A 19,247-nucleotide genomic window follows, 5' to 3' on the forward strand; every position below is an offset into this window, starting at 1 on the left:
TTACAACCTAGTGCTCTTACTTCGGACAGAGCACAGATCTCTGCACGTGCGCGAGAGTGAGAGAAGCGCCAAGATGCAGCGGGTAATATTTTTCACAAAATGGATAGTTTGCCTCAGTTCACATGACACGCATAAAACTGAACAAATACGTAAAGATTACTATTTTAGTTTGTTTAGGGTTCGGACAGATGCGAGAGTGCGTGCACGTGACACAGAGAGAAGCGCAGCTGCTTATGACCGGCTGGTTTTATTTTTAGATGCTAGGAGTTCAAGACGCGTGCATTAGGTGCAGGTGCATCCAAGAAGGAATCCTCTCTCTACAAGCTCTCTCGCGTAAAGTGAAGCCCACAAACCCCCATGCGAGGAAAAGCACGCAATGTGCATGTTAATGTGAAACTATAATAGTAATAAATAATAATGGCATAGCATTATTTGTCATTCGAAAAAAGTAAAAACCGAGAATCGAACCGAATCGCGACCTTAGAATCGAAAATGTAATCGAATCGAGGATTTGGAGAATTGTGACACCCCTATCAATCTCCTTATATTTTTTAAGATTCACATTAGGGGTGGACGATAAACCGGTAGATATAACAAACCGGTAAATATTTGTTAACCAGTAGAGATTTTGGACTATAGTCTGTATCAACGTTACACACCCACGTAATGTTGCTGTGTGCGTGGTCACGAAAAATGTACGTTTGTAGATGTATTTAAGCACCGAAGTTTTAAAACTAGGGATGCACCGATATGGAAATTTTGGCCGATACCGATAACTCTTTTTATTTGGGGGCCGATAACCGATATATATATATATATATATATATATAGGCCGATAAATAATCTTATTAATTTCACAATGAAAAACTCCCAGACAGCGGACATCTTGTCTTTGAGCTAGACTAGCATACTCTTCTTGAGCCCGCAACATGTGTCATCTTCGTGCTATGTCACAGAAAGCACCAATCAAAACTCCACATGGCCAGCAATGAGCAAGTGAAGTGGTTCAACAAACCGAAATAATCCATCATTTATCGGCTTACATTTATCGGCCTAATTTTGCTATCAGACCGATAACCGATAATATTAAAAATAAGCAGTTATCGGCCGATAACGATATGTCGGCCAATATATCGTGCATCCCTATTTAAAACATTTTAAGCCATTAAAACAATACTAACAAATACAAATACAAACAATAGTGCTGTTTTTGTGTCAAAGGAGCATGCAAGTCGTGCATCCGCTGCTCATTAAGCTTGTGAGCAATTCTGCCGCTTATTTGGTCTGCGTTAAAATTATTCCCATAAACACGTCCATTTAGATCTTAAGAGAAAGTTAATGGCTGAAAGAGAAAAAGCAAGTGTAACAATATATTGAATCTGGACTTAAGTCTTAAAGGGGAAAACCTAATTTTGCTCCTGTCTGTCACATATCCTATTGTGATATAATTTTTTTTCATATCGCCCACCCCTAATTCACACTAATAAGCTTATAATAATGATTTATAAGTTGAGTTGTCAAGTCAAATTTCGCAGAAAATGTAATTTGTTTCCCAACAAACAAAGTGCATAAAGTGACTTAAATTTTTATGTTTTAAGCAGTAAATCCATTTATATTTTCCTAAAGCCCTGATGATAGAGTACAGACATTAGAAAAATATCAGTCTACACCCATTTTAGATAAGGGAAACATGCACGCGTTATGGATGTGACAAAAAAGGAGGCAACATACTTAAGTTAAAGGCACCAGAACCAGAAGCAATAACACCCAAATAATGGAGAAGGGACGGCTCTTCAAAGAACAAATAATATTTACTTTTTTAAAGTTTTGTATGAGCATTTATGAGGAAGAAACAACACTATGGATGTGACATTTCTCTGTTATGGATGTAACAATTTAGACTATGAAAAAGAATTAAGAAATGCTTTAAAAACTTTAATAGACATTGCATGGTTATTTAAACCATCTGAGATATCAGTATGGTTAAAAACTTTACTTTTCATGATAAAGTTTAAATTTGCATCAAGTTGCCCAAATTTTTTCGTCTCAGACTTACATAAAATATCTTTTTTTAGTTTTGCAAGTGATAAAGGGAAGATGTAAGGTGTTATGAAATCCCTGCTGCCAGTCTAGGACAGTTTTCTTTTGTGCTAAAGTCTTCATTTGTTTACAAAGAGAGAGAGAGGAGAGGAAACTCTGATGCTGATGTTAGTTTCCTGTCTACAGACTGGACAGCAGCCAAGAGTCGCTTTCTTGTTCTTTCTTTCCCTCCCTATAATGTCAACACCACACAGGCGTAGTCAACCACAGCACCATACAATATTTATGGAGAGCGAGCGCTCTGCTCAAGACAACCAGAAAATTAGTTTTCTCTTTCAATCTTCATCTGAAGTGTTTCATGACTTTCAAACTAGCAATGAGAAAACTACAAATGGTTTTACTAGAACTGGTATGATCCTGCTGAGTTTGGTATTGAAACTTTGGTGGTAACTTTACTTCAAATATCCATGTGATTTGTGCATCGCACTTGATTTCCCGTAGTGCCTAAAATAAGCTGCACTTGGGCTAAAACTTTCCCAAAATTATTTCAACCTAGTTATTTTAAAGTCCACATTTGTGTGCACGTTTTTTGGACCACCCTGCCTGGCAACCATGTAACCTCTCTCTGACAGTGGAAATTAAAGGCAGTCAGATAATACTACAGTCTTTCTTCCCAGACCTAATGATTTCCAGTTGCGCGAGTTGGAGTTACCAGGGAACAGTTGGACACGATGATGGAAAGTATTGGAAATTGTTCTCCAACGGCCTAATAAGTTTTCCATTCTGTAAATGAATAAAGTCAAGACAGAGAAAAATGCTCTGTGGAAAGCGTTGAGATTGAGCTCACCAGTTCTGATTCCATCTGTGGGCAAACTGGACGAGAAGCATTAGCTGGATGAGAAGGAAGAGAAACCCGCCAGCGGCCCCCACATAACGCCACACTGAAAGAGAGACATAGAGAGAGAGGTAGAAAGAGAGAGAGAGAGAGCGACATGAGTCACAGTCAAGGGTCTTTAAAATATAGACTGCTTTCTTCTAACTGCCAAGCACACCATTAAATGTTTGAGATATTACAAAGTTTGGATTGAGATATTATGTAAATTAAAGTGTAGGTCATCCTCCGCCTTTAAATGTTCACTAACCAAAACAAGTATCATTGCATTTTGGACTATATACTAAACCTAGCTAAAGTATTTTTTTGTGATTTACTGATTTCTACATAAACTCAAGTTCCCACATTAATGTAAAGAAAATTCTGTAAAAATATAATTTTTGATATCTTTACCTCATAAAACTGTTTTGTTGGCAGTCGGTAAGTGCATATAATATAAATGACACGAACATGTAGGGAATCATAAGTTATTTAGATAATGGGAAAATGTTTTGTGTGTTTTGCTTGCTCGTGGCTCGCTCCATCTGCTGTATTCCTCCAGGAGCTCAGGCTTATTTGAAAAAAATCTGTTTTTTTCTGATAAAACTAAAGAGTCCAGAGTAACACAATAGAAAAAGTGCTCATGCAATCCTCCAATCACAAGGTCAGTGATAAAGGATGTTGTGAGCACAGTCTGAACCGGACAGATGACCTTGAGTGGATATAATGTTTTTAAACTCAACACTGTTAACTCTTTCCCGGCCACTAATGAGTTATCTCATCAATCCACAATACCGCAATTATATACAGCACTTCCGCAACTTAAAAAATTATCGCCCTAGGGCAAACAGCTGTATGTCCATCTAAGTTTTGAGGACCGCTCTGAAACTGATCTCTATCAAATGTCCTTTACAAAAATGATCTCAGCTCTTTGCTCAAAATTTCAGTAGCGCCTCACTGCAGAACGCGACATCCAGGGGGCGGGATTGGATTTAGATCCAGGGGCGGAGCTGGATCCCGATCCAGAGATCCCATTGGTCGGCAGTTTTACCACAAGACACGTCATACACGTGTTGCTGCGTTACCAGTTCCGCATTAAGTCGTAACTAAATTAAGTTTATTTATTTTGACATAAAAACTAACTTTACTTATGACTACAATAAAAGTAGTGGCTTTAGGGTGAAATGTAAGTTTTTTGCTATAATGTTTTGGAGTAAAACATTTCGGGTAAGCCTACTACGATCTTACCACATGCAGTTTAAGACCTATTAATGGATACAGTATGAATATGCATAATTATTAAAATATATAGGCTATGGCATGTTTTTTAGAAATTAATAAATTGAATGTTTATCTCGTATGGACTTTGAACTTGTTTTAACGCGTCTTTGCTTACAGCCATTAGGAAACAGGTTTCCCTCATAGATGGTTTACTTTTTTTTATTTGCTAATAAAAGATATCAAATAAATTTGTTTTTATATTTACTCGTATAGGAATAGCTGTGTAATAAGTGGGATAATGTACAAATAAATCCCTTCAGTGATATCAAACTGTCGGGAACGTGTCCGTACCTCCCCTTACACCTAACTGTGATACTTTCTAAATTATGAATCTTTCTCAACTATATTATTAATCAAACGTACACTTAAATTGATAAGAGCAAACGTTGGCGACCATAGGTTGCAACTAATTAATAAATAATAAATAAATAAATAATAAATAAATAAGTAAATAAATAAATAAGTAGTATTAATAAATAATACTACTGGTTCATTTGGTGGAACAAAGTATATAAAGTGGGAGGAGTTGGATCTAGATCCAACCCCGCCCCCTGGATGTTGTGTTCCGCAGTGAGGACCATCTCCAAAATTTTGTGTTTTTGAAGAAACCTACCCATATTTAAAGAAGAGCATTTTCTGGGAGGCATTAAACTTTTGTGAAAATCATAAAAAATGCTGGTGGGGAAAGACTTAAAAAAAATAATAATAATAAAACTTTCCCACAACCGATTTTGATTTTCTCAATAAAACACATCAATGAAAAATAACAAGCCTGTACAACTAGATAAAAAACGTTTGGCATCAGAAAACGGATTATACTTCACCTTCTAAAAACTTCTCTTGGTTTGGGAGAAAGAATCCACCGGCACAGCAGCCCAGCAGAGCCACAAACTTAAAGAACCAAAATCTGCAAAGAAAGATAAGAAATTGCTACATTTAAGGGATGCACCGCACTGCACGTCTCACTGCAGCTGTTATCACAGGGCTACACAACAAAGTGCGATAGTGACAGCTGTGTGCAAATACTTGAAGGGCACATTTCACAAGCATTTTTAAGATGTAATATAAATATTTGGTGTCCCCAGAGTACGCATGTGAAGTTTTATCTCAAAATACTATATAGATAATATATTATAGCATGTTAAATTGCCACTTTGTAGATGTGAGCAAAAATGTGCGTTTTTGGGTGTGTCCTTTAAAATGCGAATGAGCTGATCTATGCACTAAATGGCAGTGCTGTGGTTGAATAGTCCAGATAAAGGGGCGGTATTATCCCCTTCTGACATTACAATGGGATTATTATAATTTTGTTATATTTTGTTCATTTTTCATCCAATTTTTAAAAAAGTTTAACAGCTAACTTTGGTTGCAAGACCAGGAAAACATTTAATAAGGTGTGTTTCTTGATTGGGAAAATCAACATCCCTAGTGGAAACAGGTCAGAAGTGTTTTATGGAGGGATTTTGTACCTGTCTGTTTTTAAAATGTATTAGCTCCAGGCTGCCCTGACTTATACTTCCTCACTTTGCATTTCTGTATACAAAGATCTGTACAGCAACAGGAAGATCTGGGGCTAAACCAGTGTGTTTGCAGGGGTGAAGTTTGTCTTCAAACACTATTTTTCTGGACCACACTTTGGTTGTGCTAAATAAAGGAGAATCTGGGGGGCGTACAGTCCAAACAAAGCATGGTGGTCTCTATCCCTACCGTGGACCCGGCTGAGGGACCATTGAGAAAACAGAGGAGGAGCCTGCACTCTTTCCAGTGTAAATACCACTTCAAAAGTGCCGGGGTGGATCACATACCCGTTGTGGACGGCCGCCCGGCATTCTGTGCTGGTTCGCACCCGAATGGTGAACAAGGCAAAGAATAAGAAAAAGCAGGCCATGCCGAAACAGACTTTATACACGGCTGAATATCCCACAAGCGTGCTGCAGTTCTCCCCAGCGTTCAGCTGGAGACACATATCTTCATAAAATGGAATCTGTGAAAAAGCAGAAAACAAAAGAGGAATAAGGTCACATTGAGGAACAGAATACATACATTTGCCCGGAGGCTAAAGTTAAACTGACATCCCTATAGTGTATGTCACAACTGAAAGTCAAGCCGTACAAAGTTTTTTTTTGATAAGGACCTACTGTGGTTTACCAAAGTGAAAGGGTCATATATACGGTAGTTGAATATATAGCACTGAATGAAGCTATGTAACAACTTAAGTCGTTTATCAATTTTGGTTGTTTTATGGCGACTGGTGATATCTAGATTGTTTAACCCTTAAGAGTTCCTAGGGACATTTTGTGCCATTTTGATTTTGATTTTTAAACCATCTTGACTGTGATGGTTGAATATTGCCCAAACTTGCCAAAGGTTAATAATTTTTGATACATTTTAGAATTTTGGTTTCAGTTTTTTAAATTAGCTTAAAATGGCTAAGCTACGCAAAAACCGACTAATGTGTTCCTAAGGACAAAAACTGCCCCATTGACAACCATTATAACTACCATTTTTGACCCCCCATTTATCTTAAATTAAACTAATACAAACCTTTATGTCAATATATCATTTTAAACTACTGGCCTTGAAGTTTTAATTTTTATACTTGTCCACCAGGTGGCGCTACTTTTTACCATTTCATGCATTCATCAAAATGTCACAATTTTTGCTGTTTTCTGCGGACCGCATAGCTGCTGAAAAGATAAACCTTTAATGTTGAAAATTGGTGTGTGAGTAAAATAAGTGTGTCTGAGTGGTAAGGGGGTGGTGGTGATGTTGGGGTGGAGTCGGTATTGAGTGGGGCAGGGGGGCATATTCAACATATCCAAATTCTTCTCCCTTTTGAAGGGCACATTCTGCGTTATAAACTAATTCAGTAATAAAAACAATAAGAGGCAAGAACCAAAACAAAATCAATGTTCATTTTGTTTCTCGCTCATGTTGTTTATGCAAGTACACTGCTATAAGTATGAACAGTATAGCAGAAGTAGTGAAAATGGCAAGGCATTACAGCACACATAAGGCTCCTGAAATAATCATGCACTTCAAGAGCGAGGATGGCTCCTCATCTTCCTCCGAGGATTCTGAGGTCTACACGGAGGCCTCAGAGGTGGAAGTAGACCAGCTGGAGTCTAATTCATTAGAGGGATCTTCAGAAGACTTGTCAGAAGGTGAGAGCGGAGAGGAGATGGATGAAGTGGCGGCAGGATGGACGTCAAATATGGAAAAATCTTCTGGTCTCCCACAAACATGGAGATGCTCCGCTACTTCCCAGCAGCCAGAGATTTGATCCCAGGGCTCACACACTATGCCACTGCCCGAATCAGTGCCCTGACTTCAAGCTTTTAATTGATGCTGATGCAGGAAATCCTGTAGCATATTGGGGCCATGACAAACCTACATGGGAGACAGTCATAGACTGGAGAGATCTAGAGACAGAGAAACTGCAGGCTTATGTGGGGCTTCTCATTCTGGCCGGTGTTTACAGATAAAAAATGAATCAGCCCTCAGTCTCTGGAGTGAGAAATCAGGACAGGTCACTATCTGGGCTACGATGTCCCACAAAAGGTTTCACGACTTCAGCCAAACACTGTGGTTCGATTAATGTTAACATATTGGCATTTAAAGAGTTAAAATTTCCAAAATTTTTATTAATATTTCACATACATGTTTCAGGAAGAAGTAGTGTTAAAACATTTAATAGTTTAAAGTGGAAAAAATTATTGATGTATGATATTTTTAGAGCAGTTTTTGGGAAGGTGTCATTTTGGCCTTAGGATCATTTTGGCCTTAAGAAGTGTGAGTTTTGTATAAAATCTGACCCTGTTCAAAAAATAACAATGCATCAAAATCAATGTTGCTACCAATCTTTGACCCATCCTAGGGTCTAATAATAATTATAATCAAATGGTAGTTCAAATGTTTTTTTTGGGGAAAATATTTAGTTTTTTTGTTTTTTCTGTTAAAAAACATGGGTTAATGTAAACAAACTGGCATGTAAAGGGTAAAAATTTCCACAAATTATATTAATATTTCATATGTATGTTTCAGGCAGAAGTAGTTCTAAAAGACTGAATCGTTTAAAGTGGAAAAAAAATATTGACATATGATATTTTAGAGCAATTTTTGGGAAGGTGTCATTTTGTGGCCTTAGGAACACTTAAGGAAGTTTTTTATAAAATCTGACCTTGTTCAAAAAATAACAATGCATGAAAATCAATGTTGCTATCAATCTTTGACCCATCCTAGGGTATAATAGTAATAATAATCACATGGTGGTTCAAATGTATTTTTTGGAAAATATTTTGTTTTTTTTGTTTTTTTCTGTAAAAAAACATGGGCTAATGTAAGCAAACAGGCATATAAAGGGTTAAAATTTCCACAAATTTAATTAATATTTGATATCTATGTTTCAGGCAGAAGTAGTTCTAAAAGACTGCATCGTTTAAAATGAAAAAAAATATTGACGTATGATATTTTTAGAGCAATTTTTGGGAAGGTGTCATTTTGTGGCCTTAGGAACACTTAAGGAAGTTTTTTATAAAATCTGACCTTGTTCAAAAAATAACAATGCATGAAAATCAATGTTGCTACCAATCTTTGACCCATCTCAGGGTATAATAATAATAATAATAATCACATGGTGGTTCAAATGTATTTTTTGGAAAATATTTAGTTTTTTTGTTTTTTCTGTTAAAAAAAACGGTAGCACTTTATTTTACAGTACGTGTACTTACCTTGTACATATATGGTAAATAAGTTGTACTTACCGACAAATGTGTGGTACTTACTTTTAGGTATCTACATGGTAATTAATTGGTATCATTACTGTACTTACCAGTGGTACATACTTGGTAGTTATTATGTAAATCTAGATAAGTACTGGGTAATAACAGATACATACTTATAGTGTAGGTATACTGTAACTAACGGGAACATTACTGTACTTACAAATAAATGTACAATACAAGTATTTAGTATTTACTGGCAAGTTAGGGTAAATGACAGGTATTTATAGTGTACATATATGATAACTAATATCAAACACTACTGTACTTAAAAATTGTATATACACAATAAGTGTGTACTAGTGAATGTACCCAGTAGTTAATGCATATGATAGTCAATAGTTGGGTTTGCCTCACAGTGACATGTATATGATGCTATATCTTAGATGGTAGGTCCTATGTAATAACTGTGTAAAAAGCAACACTTTATTTTACAGTCCTGTTTCCATGCAGTTACCATGGATGTACTAGTGAATGTACCCATTAGTTAATGCGTATTATAGTCAATGGTTGGGTTTGCCTCACAGTGACATGTATATGATGCTATATCCTAGGTGGTAGGTCCTATGTAATAACTGTTTAAAAAGCAACACTTTATTTTACAGTCCTGTATCCATACAGGTACCATGGATGTACTAGTGAATGTACCCAGTAGTTAATGCGTATTATAGTCAATAGTTGGGTTTACCTCACAGTGACATGTATATGATGCTATATCTTAGGTGGTTGGTCCTATGTAATAACTGTGTAAAAAGCAACACTTTATTTTACAGTCCTGTTTCCATGAAGTAACCATGGACAAACTACTGAATGTAACCAGTAGTTAATGCATACGGTTATTTAATGCTTGGTTAAAAGGACAAATATACTGAGTACCAAAATGGCATATCAGTAATGTTTGTTCTTAGTTATAATATACGTATGGTATAAGTATGGTATAAGTATAACTTACCACACACTTATTTGTAAGTACAGTAGTGTTTCTTGTTAGTTACAGTATACATACACCATATGTACCGGTCATTAGCTTACACTGGCCTACAGGTACCACACACTTATCATGTATATACAATTTGTAAGTACAGTAGTGTTTCTGGTTAGTTACAGTATACATACACTATGTATGTATCTGTTATTACCCAGTACTTGAGTTACATAATAACTACCAAGTATGTACCACTAGTAAGTACAGTAATGATACCAATGAATTACCATGTAGATACCTAAAAGTAAGTTCCACACATTTGCGGGTAAGTACAACTTATTTACCATATATGTACAAGGTAAATACACGTACTGTAAAATAAAGTGCTACCAAAAAAACATGGGCTAATGTAAACAAACAGGCATATAAATGGTTAAAATTTCCACAAATTTAATCAATATTTGATATCTATGTTTCGGGCAGAAGTAGTTCTAAAAGACTGCATCGTTTAAAATGAAAAAAAATATAGACGTATGATATTTTTAGAGCAGTTTTTGTGAAGGTGTCATTTTGTGGCCTAAGGAACACTTAAGGAAGTTTTTTAAAGGAACTCTTGAGGGTTAAATAAGTAAGCTGACATGTATCAAGAATCATTTTGTATGAATTACTTTGTGACTCACTGCAATCAAACTGTAAGGTGCCTGAATCCAGCCTTATCTGCTGACAAAGCTAAAAAACAGGCTGGCTGATACATCAGACTAGCGGGAGACTGATAGTAAAGCTGTTATCATGACAATCTCTTTACATTAGCACTGTGGCGGTATCAGAAGATACTACTGTATGTTAATCATATCCATTCAAATGATCTTTTACCAGTAAGAGTAATTTGGGTGGTGACATCACTGTAATTGGCGCATAAGTTTAGGTGTGTCGCAAAAAATCTGACATTGTGCTGCTTCCCAAAAAATTAGAGGATCTTCAAAGAGTTTATGGAAATTTGACAGCTGTTATTTAAATTTTACAAAATAAATTGCAAATACAAAACATCTGAAGACAACATTAAAAAATCTGATATTTGTGGTCCCCCATAACTTAAAATAAATGTGATTTTGTTTAACTGAATGGACCAGATTATGAGCAGAATACTATTAAATAATTAAGAAAATAAACCTTAATTATTTTATGAATAAGTGATTGACATTTCAGCACTTCAAGAAGAGACAGGGGCTCAAGCAGTTTAGCGCATACTTGACTGCATTTTCATGAAAAATGCATTTTTGGAAAACGCATGTAAAAAATAAACAAAATTACCTTGCACACAATAAACATCATAACATCTATGAAGCAATGTCTCTCGCTGTACTACAATGCTTCTTTGGGACAAAAGTTTTTATAGTTTTAAGCTTAATTGAGGTTTTATTAAAATTATTTAAAAAAAGAAAATTATATATGTGCTTTAGTTTTCATGGTAATTTAATTTTAGTTTAGTGTGATTTTGTCATTTTATCATTTGTGTATTTTCTAAATTGCTACATAAGTTTATTTTGATTTTGATGACATTGTTATATAATTTTATATATTTTATACATAAATTTTACTGCCTCAACTACAAACCCATTTCAGTTTATTACTAAGGCAACAATTAAAATTTTTGTTTAGTTTATCAAATAATATTCAGATAATTATTTGATTTGATTTAATAGTTTTAATAGTTCTAAGTTTAGTAAATCATAATAACACTGATTAGGTAAAGAAATAAATGAAAATGAACAAAGCAGCAATACAAATGTTTTGTACTCAAGTTTTCAGCTTTTAAGATGCTGTTAGGGCGCACTCACACTATCCAAACCAAACCACGCTCGGGCGCGTTTAACCCCCAAAGCCTGGTTTGATTGACTAGTGTGATCGCTCTGATCCGTGCCCGGGCGCGGATTGTTTAATCGCGTCGCGGCCGGGTTGCAGAGGTGGGCCGGAGCGCGGTTCACTTGGGCTCAGGCGCGGAAGGCTGTGGTGTGAGCGCAATCGCGCCTGAGCGCGATTCAAAAGGTGAAGACGTCAGTTGCGCGACCACTCACGTTCATCTGCCTCCGTAAAAACCTTTTGCTGCGAGCAGCGGGGTAACGTGAATGTCCGAGCTGCACACGTGACGGATCAACTAAGCAATATGATGACATGTGAGAGGGCTGTCTGTAATCGCGCACCAAATGACTCAGAATAAAAAACACAGACTTATCATTACGGTGGGTTCCAGTGTTAAGAGAGAGCGTTACTTCCTGCTTTTTTCAAAACAATCGCATCTTATGGCGCTTTTCCATTGCATAGTACCCCACGGTTTAGTTTAGTTTGGGTCGGGTCAGCTTACTTTTGCGAGCTTTTCCATTGGGTGCAGTACGTAGTACCCAATACTTTTTTTCGTACCACCTCGGTTGGGGTTCCAAGCAACCCGAGCTGATACCAAACGTGACGCGAAAACACTGTAGATCACTGATTGGTCTGAGAGAATCGTCACGTCATCGCTATAATGTAAATATTAGCTTTAGCTTACTGCTAGCTTGCGCTGTCTCAAGCATGTTGTTATCTGTGTTCTGCTATAAGTTTCTAAACACCCTTTTAGCGATAAAAAACATCCGCAGGTTGAGAATCCGGGACACCATAACAGTTTTTTCCAGACTTGCAGTTTGTGGCGGCACATTCGCGACGTGCCCGTCCGCATTATATATGCTTAAATGCAACTTGAATGAGGCTCAGCGGAGCGCCGTCGACTGACGCCACGGGTCGGTGTTTGAACAGAAACTGTCATGTGAGACAGAGGTAGTTATAAACGCGATGTGCAAACATCTATTTGCGGTGGCCAATTTTAATTTTGTGGCAGACTGAGAAATAAATGAATGTATGGGAATGTACAACAACGCTCTCACGTGTATGATGTCACAGCAGTAGGCAGCGTAAATATAACGACACGCCTATAATCCCTCCCACTCCGAAGTGATACTAAACTCGATGGAAAAGCTAACCACGCCAAAGTGAGGTGAGCTGACCCGACCCAAACTAAACTAAACCGTGGGGTACTATGCAATGGAAAAGGGCCATTAATGACGAAAGCGCGCCCGGACTCGGATCGATTAGAAGTACAGTGTGAGTGCGTGCATCTGGGGGAGTAGGGAGGGGTGACAATCGCGCTGGGGCATGGTTTGGTTTGGATAATGTGAGTGTGCCCTTAATCCCTTCGGAGGTTGCATGTGATGAAAATCTATCATGTGACATTACATTTATTTGCGTAAAAGTTCTTTATTCGGCAAATGTATTTCCAAACTAGTTTTTTTGTGTCAAACTAGGCATTTGAGGTATCAACATTGCATTTATGCGCTAAACTTAAACAGAAAATCAGTTTGTTTTTTGACATTTGCTAAACTTAAGCTTAAACAATAATAAGCAATTCTATCAGCTATATCGGTAAACCTTTTGAAGGCCTTAAACTTTTTTAACAGATAATCTTGGATGGAAATCAATTTATTTAAACCTTTCAACTTTTTGGATAAAAGCATCTGCCAAATATAAATGCCTAAACAACCATGGTATTACTGTGGTACAATTTTTAAAACATGGCATTGGAGTATTACTGTTTTGTAAGTGCACTTCAATTTTTAAGGAGGACAAGAATCAGCTACTACAAGAAGTATATAGAGATCAAACCAGTTTTTTTACTCTCTTTTGTGGTTACTGGCATGAAAGCTGGTTGAACTGTTGGGTATTTTCGAAAATATGTTCAGGCTCCTCACATTCTGCATTATGTAATCCTGCCATAAAGCTGACAGTGCTATTATACTGCAGATAATCATTTAATATTTATTATCATTAACAGTTATTAAAGTGTTTCTGTGCCAGCAATGCAAAAACAATTCCCATCCCGTGTTGTAACTGCACAAAACCACCAGGTGGGGATTTAATAGGCATTTAGCTGAAACTACTTGAAAAAGCCATTCAACAGCATCTGTAAATCTTTAGGTTTTGGGCACCTGAATGGCAGATCTTTTGTGCCGTACCAAGAAGAAGGGTTTTGTAAATGTGTTTTTTTATACTCGTGGCATTTACACAGTTAGGGTTCATTGTGGTTTGGAAAGAAAGGCTGGGCTCATGTTACACGCCTGCAGCGTTTCAGTTCATTCAATCGCTGTTCAGTTACCATTTTTGTTAACTATAAAACTAATATGCAGTTTCACTTACGTTTTAATACATACTCTGAAAAACACTGTGCAACGATTCCTGAGCTAAATGATACTAAGGATCGCAAATATGCTGTCCTACATTCCTCAAGTGTTTTGAAGCAGAAGTGCTGAGTGCCTGTCTTTTGTGTTTTTCTGAATAACAAAGACCAGCTGATCGTAAATAAAGCCCTGATGTGTCTACAGACCTTTTCTTTAAAGAAAGAATGCTTTAATACTGTGCCTAACCAAACTTTTTTTCCTCTATTAGGCTAAACAAGCAATTCTTTGGTACATTTAGAAACATGTCTTGTTAACTTTACAATATATTTGGTGAAAAACTAAACTGACTGCAAACAACACACGTCAAGTCACTTTGAATTAGAGCATCCACAATCTGCCTACTAACTTGTAGGCACGTTTGATTCGAGTTAGAAATTAACTTTTATAGACTTACATGTTTTCGCATTCCCTGCTCCACAGTGGGTGACATCATGATGACACAGGTGACGGTGACCAGCATGAAGAATAGGGTGTACATGAAGCGGGTAGACGTGGACTGTTTGATCTTTGGACAGCAGCCGCAACAGAGAGAGCAGGCGGCCGAGCCACAACAGCATGCCAGCTGCAAAAGAGCATGCATGTCTTTTTAATAACACTTTATGTGACATTTTGATGATTAACAAATAATACAAATGATCTGTAAATTTGTCTATTTGTATTTAAGGGGAAATGATTTAATGTATATATATTTCTAAATAAACCCTTTTCGTGAGTATTACATCTGTAAGTATAAAATGTAGTCAAGTAAAACTAAAATGTACTGTTGAAAAGCATTGGGGGGATAAGGGACTTCTTATTGGCTGTTTTCACCTGTAGCAGCAAAAATGGCTCATTCCTATTGGCTGTAAGAAATAGTAAATCTGTGCTGTTACTATGAAGCAGTTTGAATCACATGATGCAAGACCCAGACATAACATGAGGCAATGAGATCCGATTGAGCAGATACAGATTCAGTCCAAACATCTGTGACAATCTCTTAATCTTTTCATCTAGGGTTTCTAAACAAGAATGTTCCAAAAAACATGAAACAAAGTAGATGAATGGTTGAGTTTTATCTTCATACAATGTCACAAATGCATAAAATGTGAATTAAAATATAAAACAGTCTTAAAATATATTTGACCATATGCAGGTTTCTATCACTTGTGCGTTGTACTTTATGCTATTTTCATAGGTTATGTAAAATTACATTATGTCACAAATTAATTTGATATATATTAAGCAACAATGAGATATAGTTTCTAAAAGTACTAATATCAAAAGTTTGGAATGAATAAAAAATGTATTCTTTTTAGTATGATCTGTAAAAACACTAAAGTAATTAAATTAATTCGATACCAATAAATTTTATGCCAAAAATCCTTTTAGATTATCAAGTAGTTGTATCCCAGCCAAATAGTGTCCTATCCTAACAAACCATACATCAATGGAAAACTTATTTATTTATTTATTACCTTACAACCAGGGTCACAAATATTTAATGGGGCAATTCATTTTAGCAACCCAAAGACACAATCCTGAAACCCCTCTGATTATCTAAAACAATTTACAGCACTGTAAACAACATCAGGACAAAATGTTTATCCATTTGTTGCTAAATACCACATCAAATAAAGAGTACCACATTTAGGCTTAGTCCACACGAAGCCGGTGCATTCCCTATCCGATAATTTTTTTTCCTCGTTCTAAAAAAATAATCCGTAAACACGGCGTCGTCTCAAGAAATATCTGCGCACACACGAAACCACTGAAACTGACTGAAAGCGGTGTAGTATGTATGCCAGACCAGTATGGGGCGCTGTAATTCTGCCACAGATATACACTATACAGGGAGAAGAAGACTTTGAGCATGTGCATAACCTTACGCGCTGTATACGAACCAAGAGGAAGTGGTGATGGCAAATGCAACAACTTCAAGAGCAAAAGCGGAGTCTTTCTCTTGGTTCCGTGGTGGATCTAAGAGCATGTGGCGTATGGTGTTGTCCATTATCGCTTGTTGCTCACCACAATTGCATAGAAGCAATAGATTTTGATGTAATAAAGCTAGTAGGCTTAGTAGCTTCTGTAGCACGAACACAATCATGTAGTCCGCCATTATTGTTGTTGCTGTTACGTGTGATGCTGCCGACACATGATGTGATGACGTTTTCGCTTCACAAAATATATGGATTGGCTGTACACATGAAACTGCAAGGGTGTCGAATTCAGATTTATCCACTTTAGGACCCGGTTTCAAAAAATTGCGGTTCCAGTCTCCCAAAACGCTGCATCCGTGTGGACGAAACGCCAATACGATAAAAAATGTATACGTATACAGTGATTCGCGTCTCCGTGTGGACAGCCCCTTAGGAAAAACCTGACCCCATGACCTCAGCTACATTAACAAAAGCACTTCTCCATCACCCACCCAGACAACAGGTGGTCAGCCGACATGACCCTGAGACAACAGCTTCATTCCTCCACGGCACCATGGAGTCCCACTCACTCCATGGTCAAACACCTCAGTTTAGATCCTTTCACCAAACAGACCAACCCCCATGCACAGGAATGCACAATGTGAAACATCAGATATGAATTCAATACACATGGTTATACAAATGAATTCACATCTCTTAACCTATGGTTATGTGTTAAGCATAAAAATGTGAAACAGATAAGCCATGATTCCATTAACGTGGGATTTAGAATAATTTTAAGAGTGAAAAGCCCTTATGTGTGAAAAGGACTTTTGATGCTCCTCAACCACCCTACAAAGAGCCCTTCTCATACCCTCTCCTGAGACCAGCAGGGGTCAGGGTGAAAGGTGACAAATTTGGGGTTAGGACAATAGTCATGTTCCTGTCAAGCTCTTCAAAACTTTTGTTTTGTATGCTGACCTATAAATTAAAGAATTTCACTATAATTACAGCCACAGAGAAGTGGACCAAAACTAGACAGTGTAGATTAATTTTAAAGTGCTAAAACAAGTTACTTCCTTTAGCAACAAAACAACAGTAAGTGAGAGTACCCTAGTTCTGCAAAAAGTGTTTGAATTTCAATGACCACACAAAAACAAAATATACAGTACTTTTGGGAAATATCAAACTTAAGTACAGTACAAGAAGTTTTCCAGACCAAAAATATCCCATTTTAGACCAACTGTGCCTCAAGGAGAAAAACTTTATAGAGTTCAAAACAAGTTCCTTAAACACACAGGACAAACAGATATCTACAGTGAAAGACACAGGGCCATCAGGGTTTCCCGCAGAAAATTTGTTAGTCAAGGTGGTAGGGTTGGGTGGGTGGATGGGGCCAAAGGGTGTGGCAATCAAAGGGGCGGGGCGTATGCGTCATGATGAAAATTAAAATATTTTAATAAAATAAATAAATAAAATATTTATTTTTAAAACACTCAAATAAAACTTAATTTTGAAGAAACTATGACAAAAAATGAACACATACTAGATTATTAATGAATTTTAATGTTTTTAACTCTTTCCCCGCCATTGACGAGATATCTCGTCAATTAAGAGAAAACGCTTCCCCGCCAATGACGAGATTTTCCGTCTTTCTGCAATACCGCTATTATCCACCAGGTGGCGCCCTTCCGCAACTTTTTAAAACCGGAAGTATTGCCCTATGGCAAGCAGCTGCATGTCCGTGTCTGTTTTAAAGATCGCGCTGAATGGGATCTCTATGAAAAGTCCGTCATAAAAATGGAATTATATCTGCTTTTTGCTCAAAATATGGTGTTTTTGCAAAAACCTACCCATATTCAAAAGCTGATTGCAAAAGAACCACTAAAGGTAGGATGAAACGGTTGTTTTTGTTTGAAAGCAGAGGGTCTGTTCTTTCATTTGGTATATTGTATGTTTATATATTTAAAGAAGAACATTTTCTGGAAGGCATTAAACTTTGGTGAAAATCATGAAAAACGCTGGCGCTGGCTGGCAACTTTTTTTAAAAACGCTGGCGGTGAAAGAGTTAACAGATACCTCTAATGGGAATAGCTGCGTGATGAAGTGAAACTAAAGGGTTAATAAACACAAACTAAAGCAGATGTTGTGACGCGCATCTGCGCTATCCTCGAAGATGTTTTATCAACTGGCTAGTTATCCTCCAGACAGTGACGGTCCGGACCACGTCTTCTCATTTCGTCCGTGTGGCGCGCGTCCCCGCATGCGGTGTGATGCGCGTACGCACTATCTCCGAGATGAACATGACGGCCTTTTGTGTAGCAATTTTTCTTTTTTTTTTGGACAAGTTAGTTAAGGTGGTAGGGTTTCCAAGCTTAGGCGGGCCGCCTTAACTGAAATATGCTGCGGGACACCCTGGCCATTTTCTGAAACATTCAAAATTATGCAAATACAGATTCTGCTGATGGTACTAAAGTAATAGCTCATTTAAATATGACATTTTTTTCAGAATCCCCTCACCTTATTGACATATGACATGCACGTGTCTTCTATTCTTTGGTTAAACACAAATTATTATTATATACTAAAACGCAATTGATAATGTCAAATATCATTGGTTCTTGCACGTCTCATGATATAACATGAATATGACAACTATCACAAGACACACAAGAACCCATGAAATTCAATGTTATCGACATGCTGCCATAATTGAATTCTCACAATACTCTGTATGCTAACAATAATACACAACATATTGATCACGAAAAAGAAAAGAAAATATTATTTGTTTTACCTCACTAAAGTATTGTTTTGCTACAGAAACATTCATTAATCTACTGGTATTATTAGGTTTATTAATGGATGTATTATAGCTTTGCCATGTAAGCCCCCATAAAAGAAGAAAACATGACAGCATTTTAATATAAAATTATTTGTTTGGTGGTTCAGCAAAGTCACACACATGGTATGGCAAGAGGGTGAGTACAAAATCCTAGAGCGCTTTCCAACGTCATACCAAACCGTTCTTGTCATGTAACACAGTGGTTTTTAACTATTTCGCCACCATTGACGAGATATCTCGTCAATCAAGAGAAAATGCTTCCCTGCCAATGACGAGTATTTCCGGCTTTCCGCAATACCGTTTTTATCCACCAGGTGTTCCTTCCGCAACTTTTTAAACATGGA

General features: G+C 37.0%; 1 protein-coding gene across 1 annotated transcript in view; it reads right to left on the minus strand.

Moving 5' to 3' along the window:
- Window positions 1-19,247, minus strand: part of serinc5 (serine incorporator 5) — a 34,630-nt gene that overhangs the window by 12,504 nt on the left and 2,879 nt on the right. The window contains exons 2-5 of the mRNA XM_065284496.2: window positions 14,558-14,725; window positions 5,998-6,176; window positions 5,017-5,099; window positions 2,888-2,981 (exon numbers count right to left, since the gene is read on the minus strand). Of these exons, the coding sequence (XP_065140568.1) occupies window positions 2,888-2,981; window positions 5,017-5,099; window positions 5,998-6,176; window positions 14,558-14,725 (524 nt within the window). The remainder of the gene's footprint in view (window positions 1-2,887; window positions 2,982-5,016; window positions 5,100-5,997; window positions 6,177-14,557; window positions 14,726-19,247) is intronic.

Source organism: Paramisgurnus dabryanus, chromosome 5 (assembly GCF_030506205.2).
Source record: "Paramisgurnus dabryanus chromosome 5, PD_genome_1.1, whole genome shotgun sequence".
Taxonomy (NCBI): Eukaryota; Metazoa; Chordata; class Actinopteri; order Cypriniformes; family Cobitidae; genus Paramisgurnus; species Paramisgurnus dabryanus.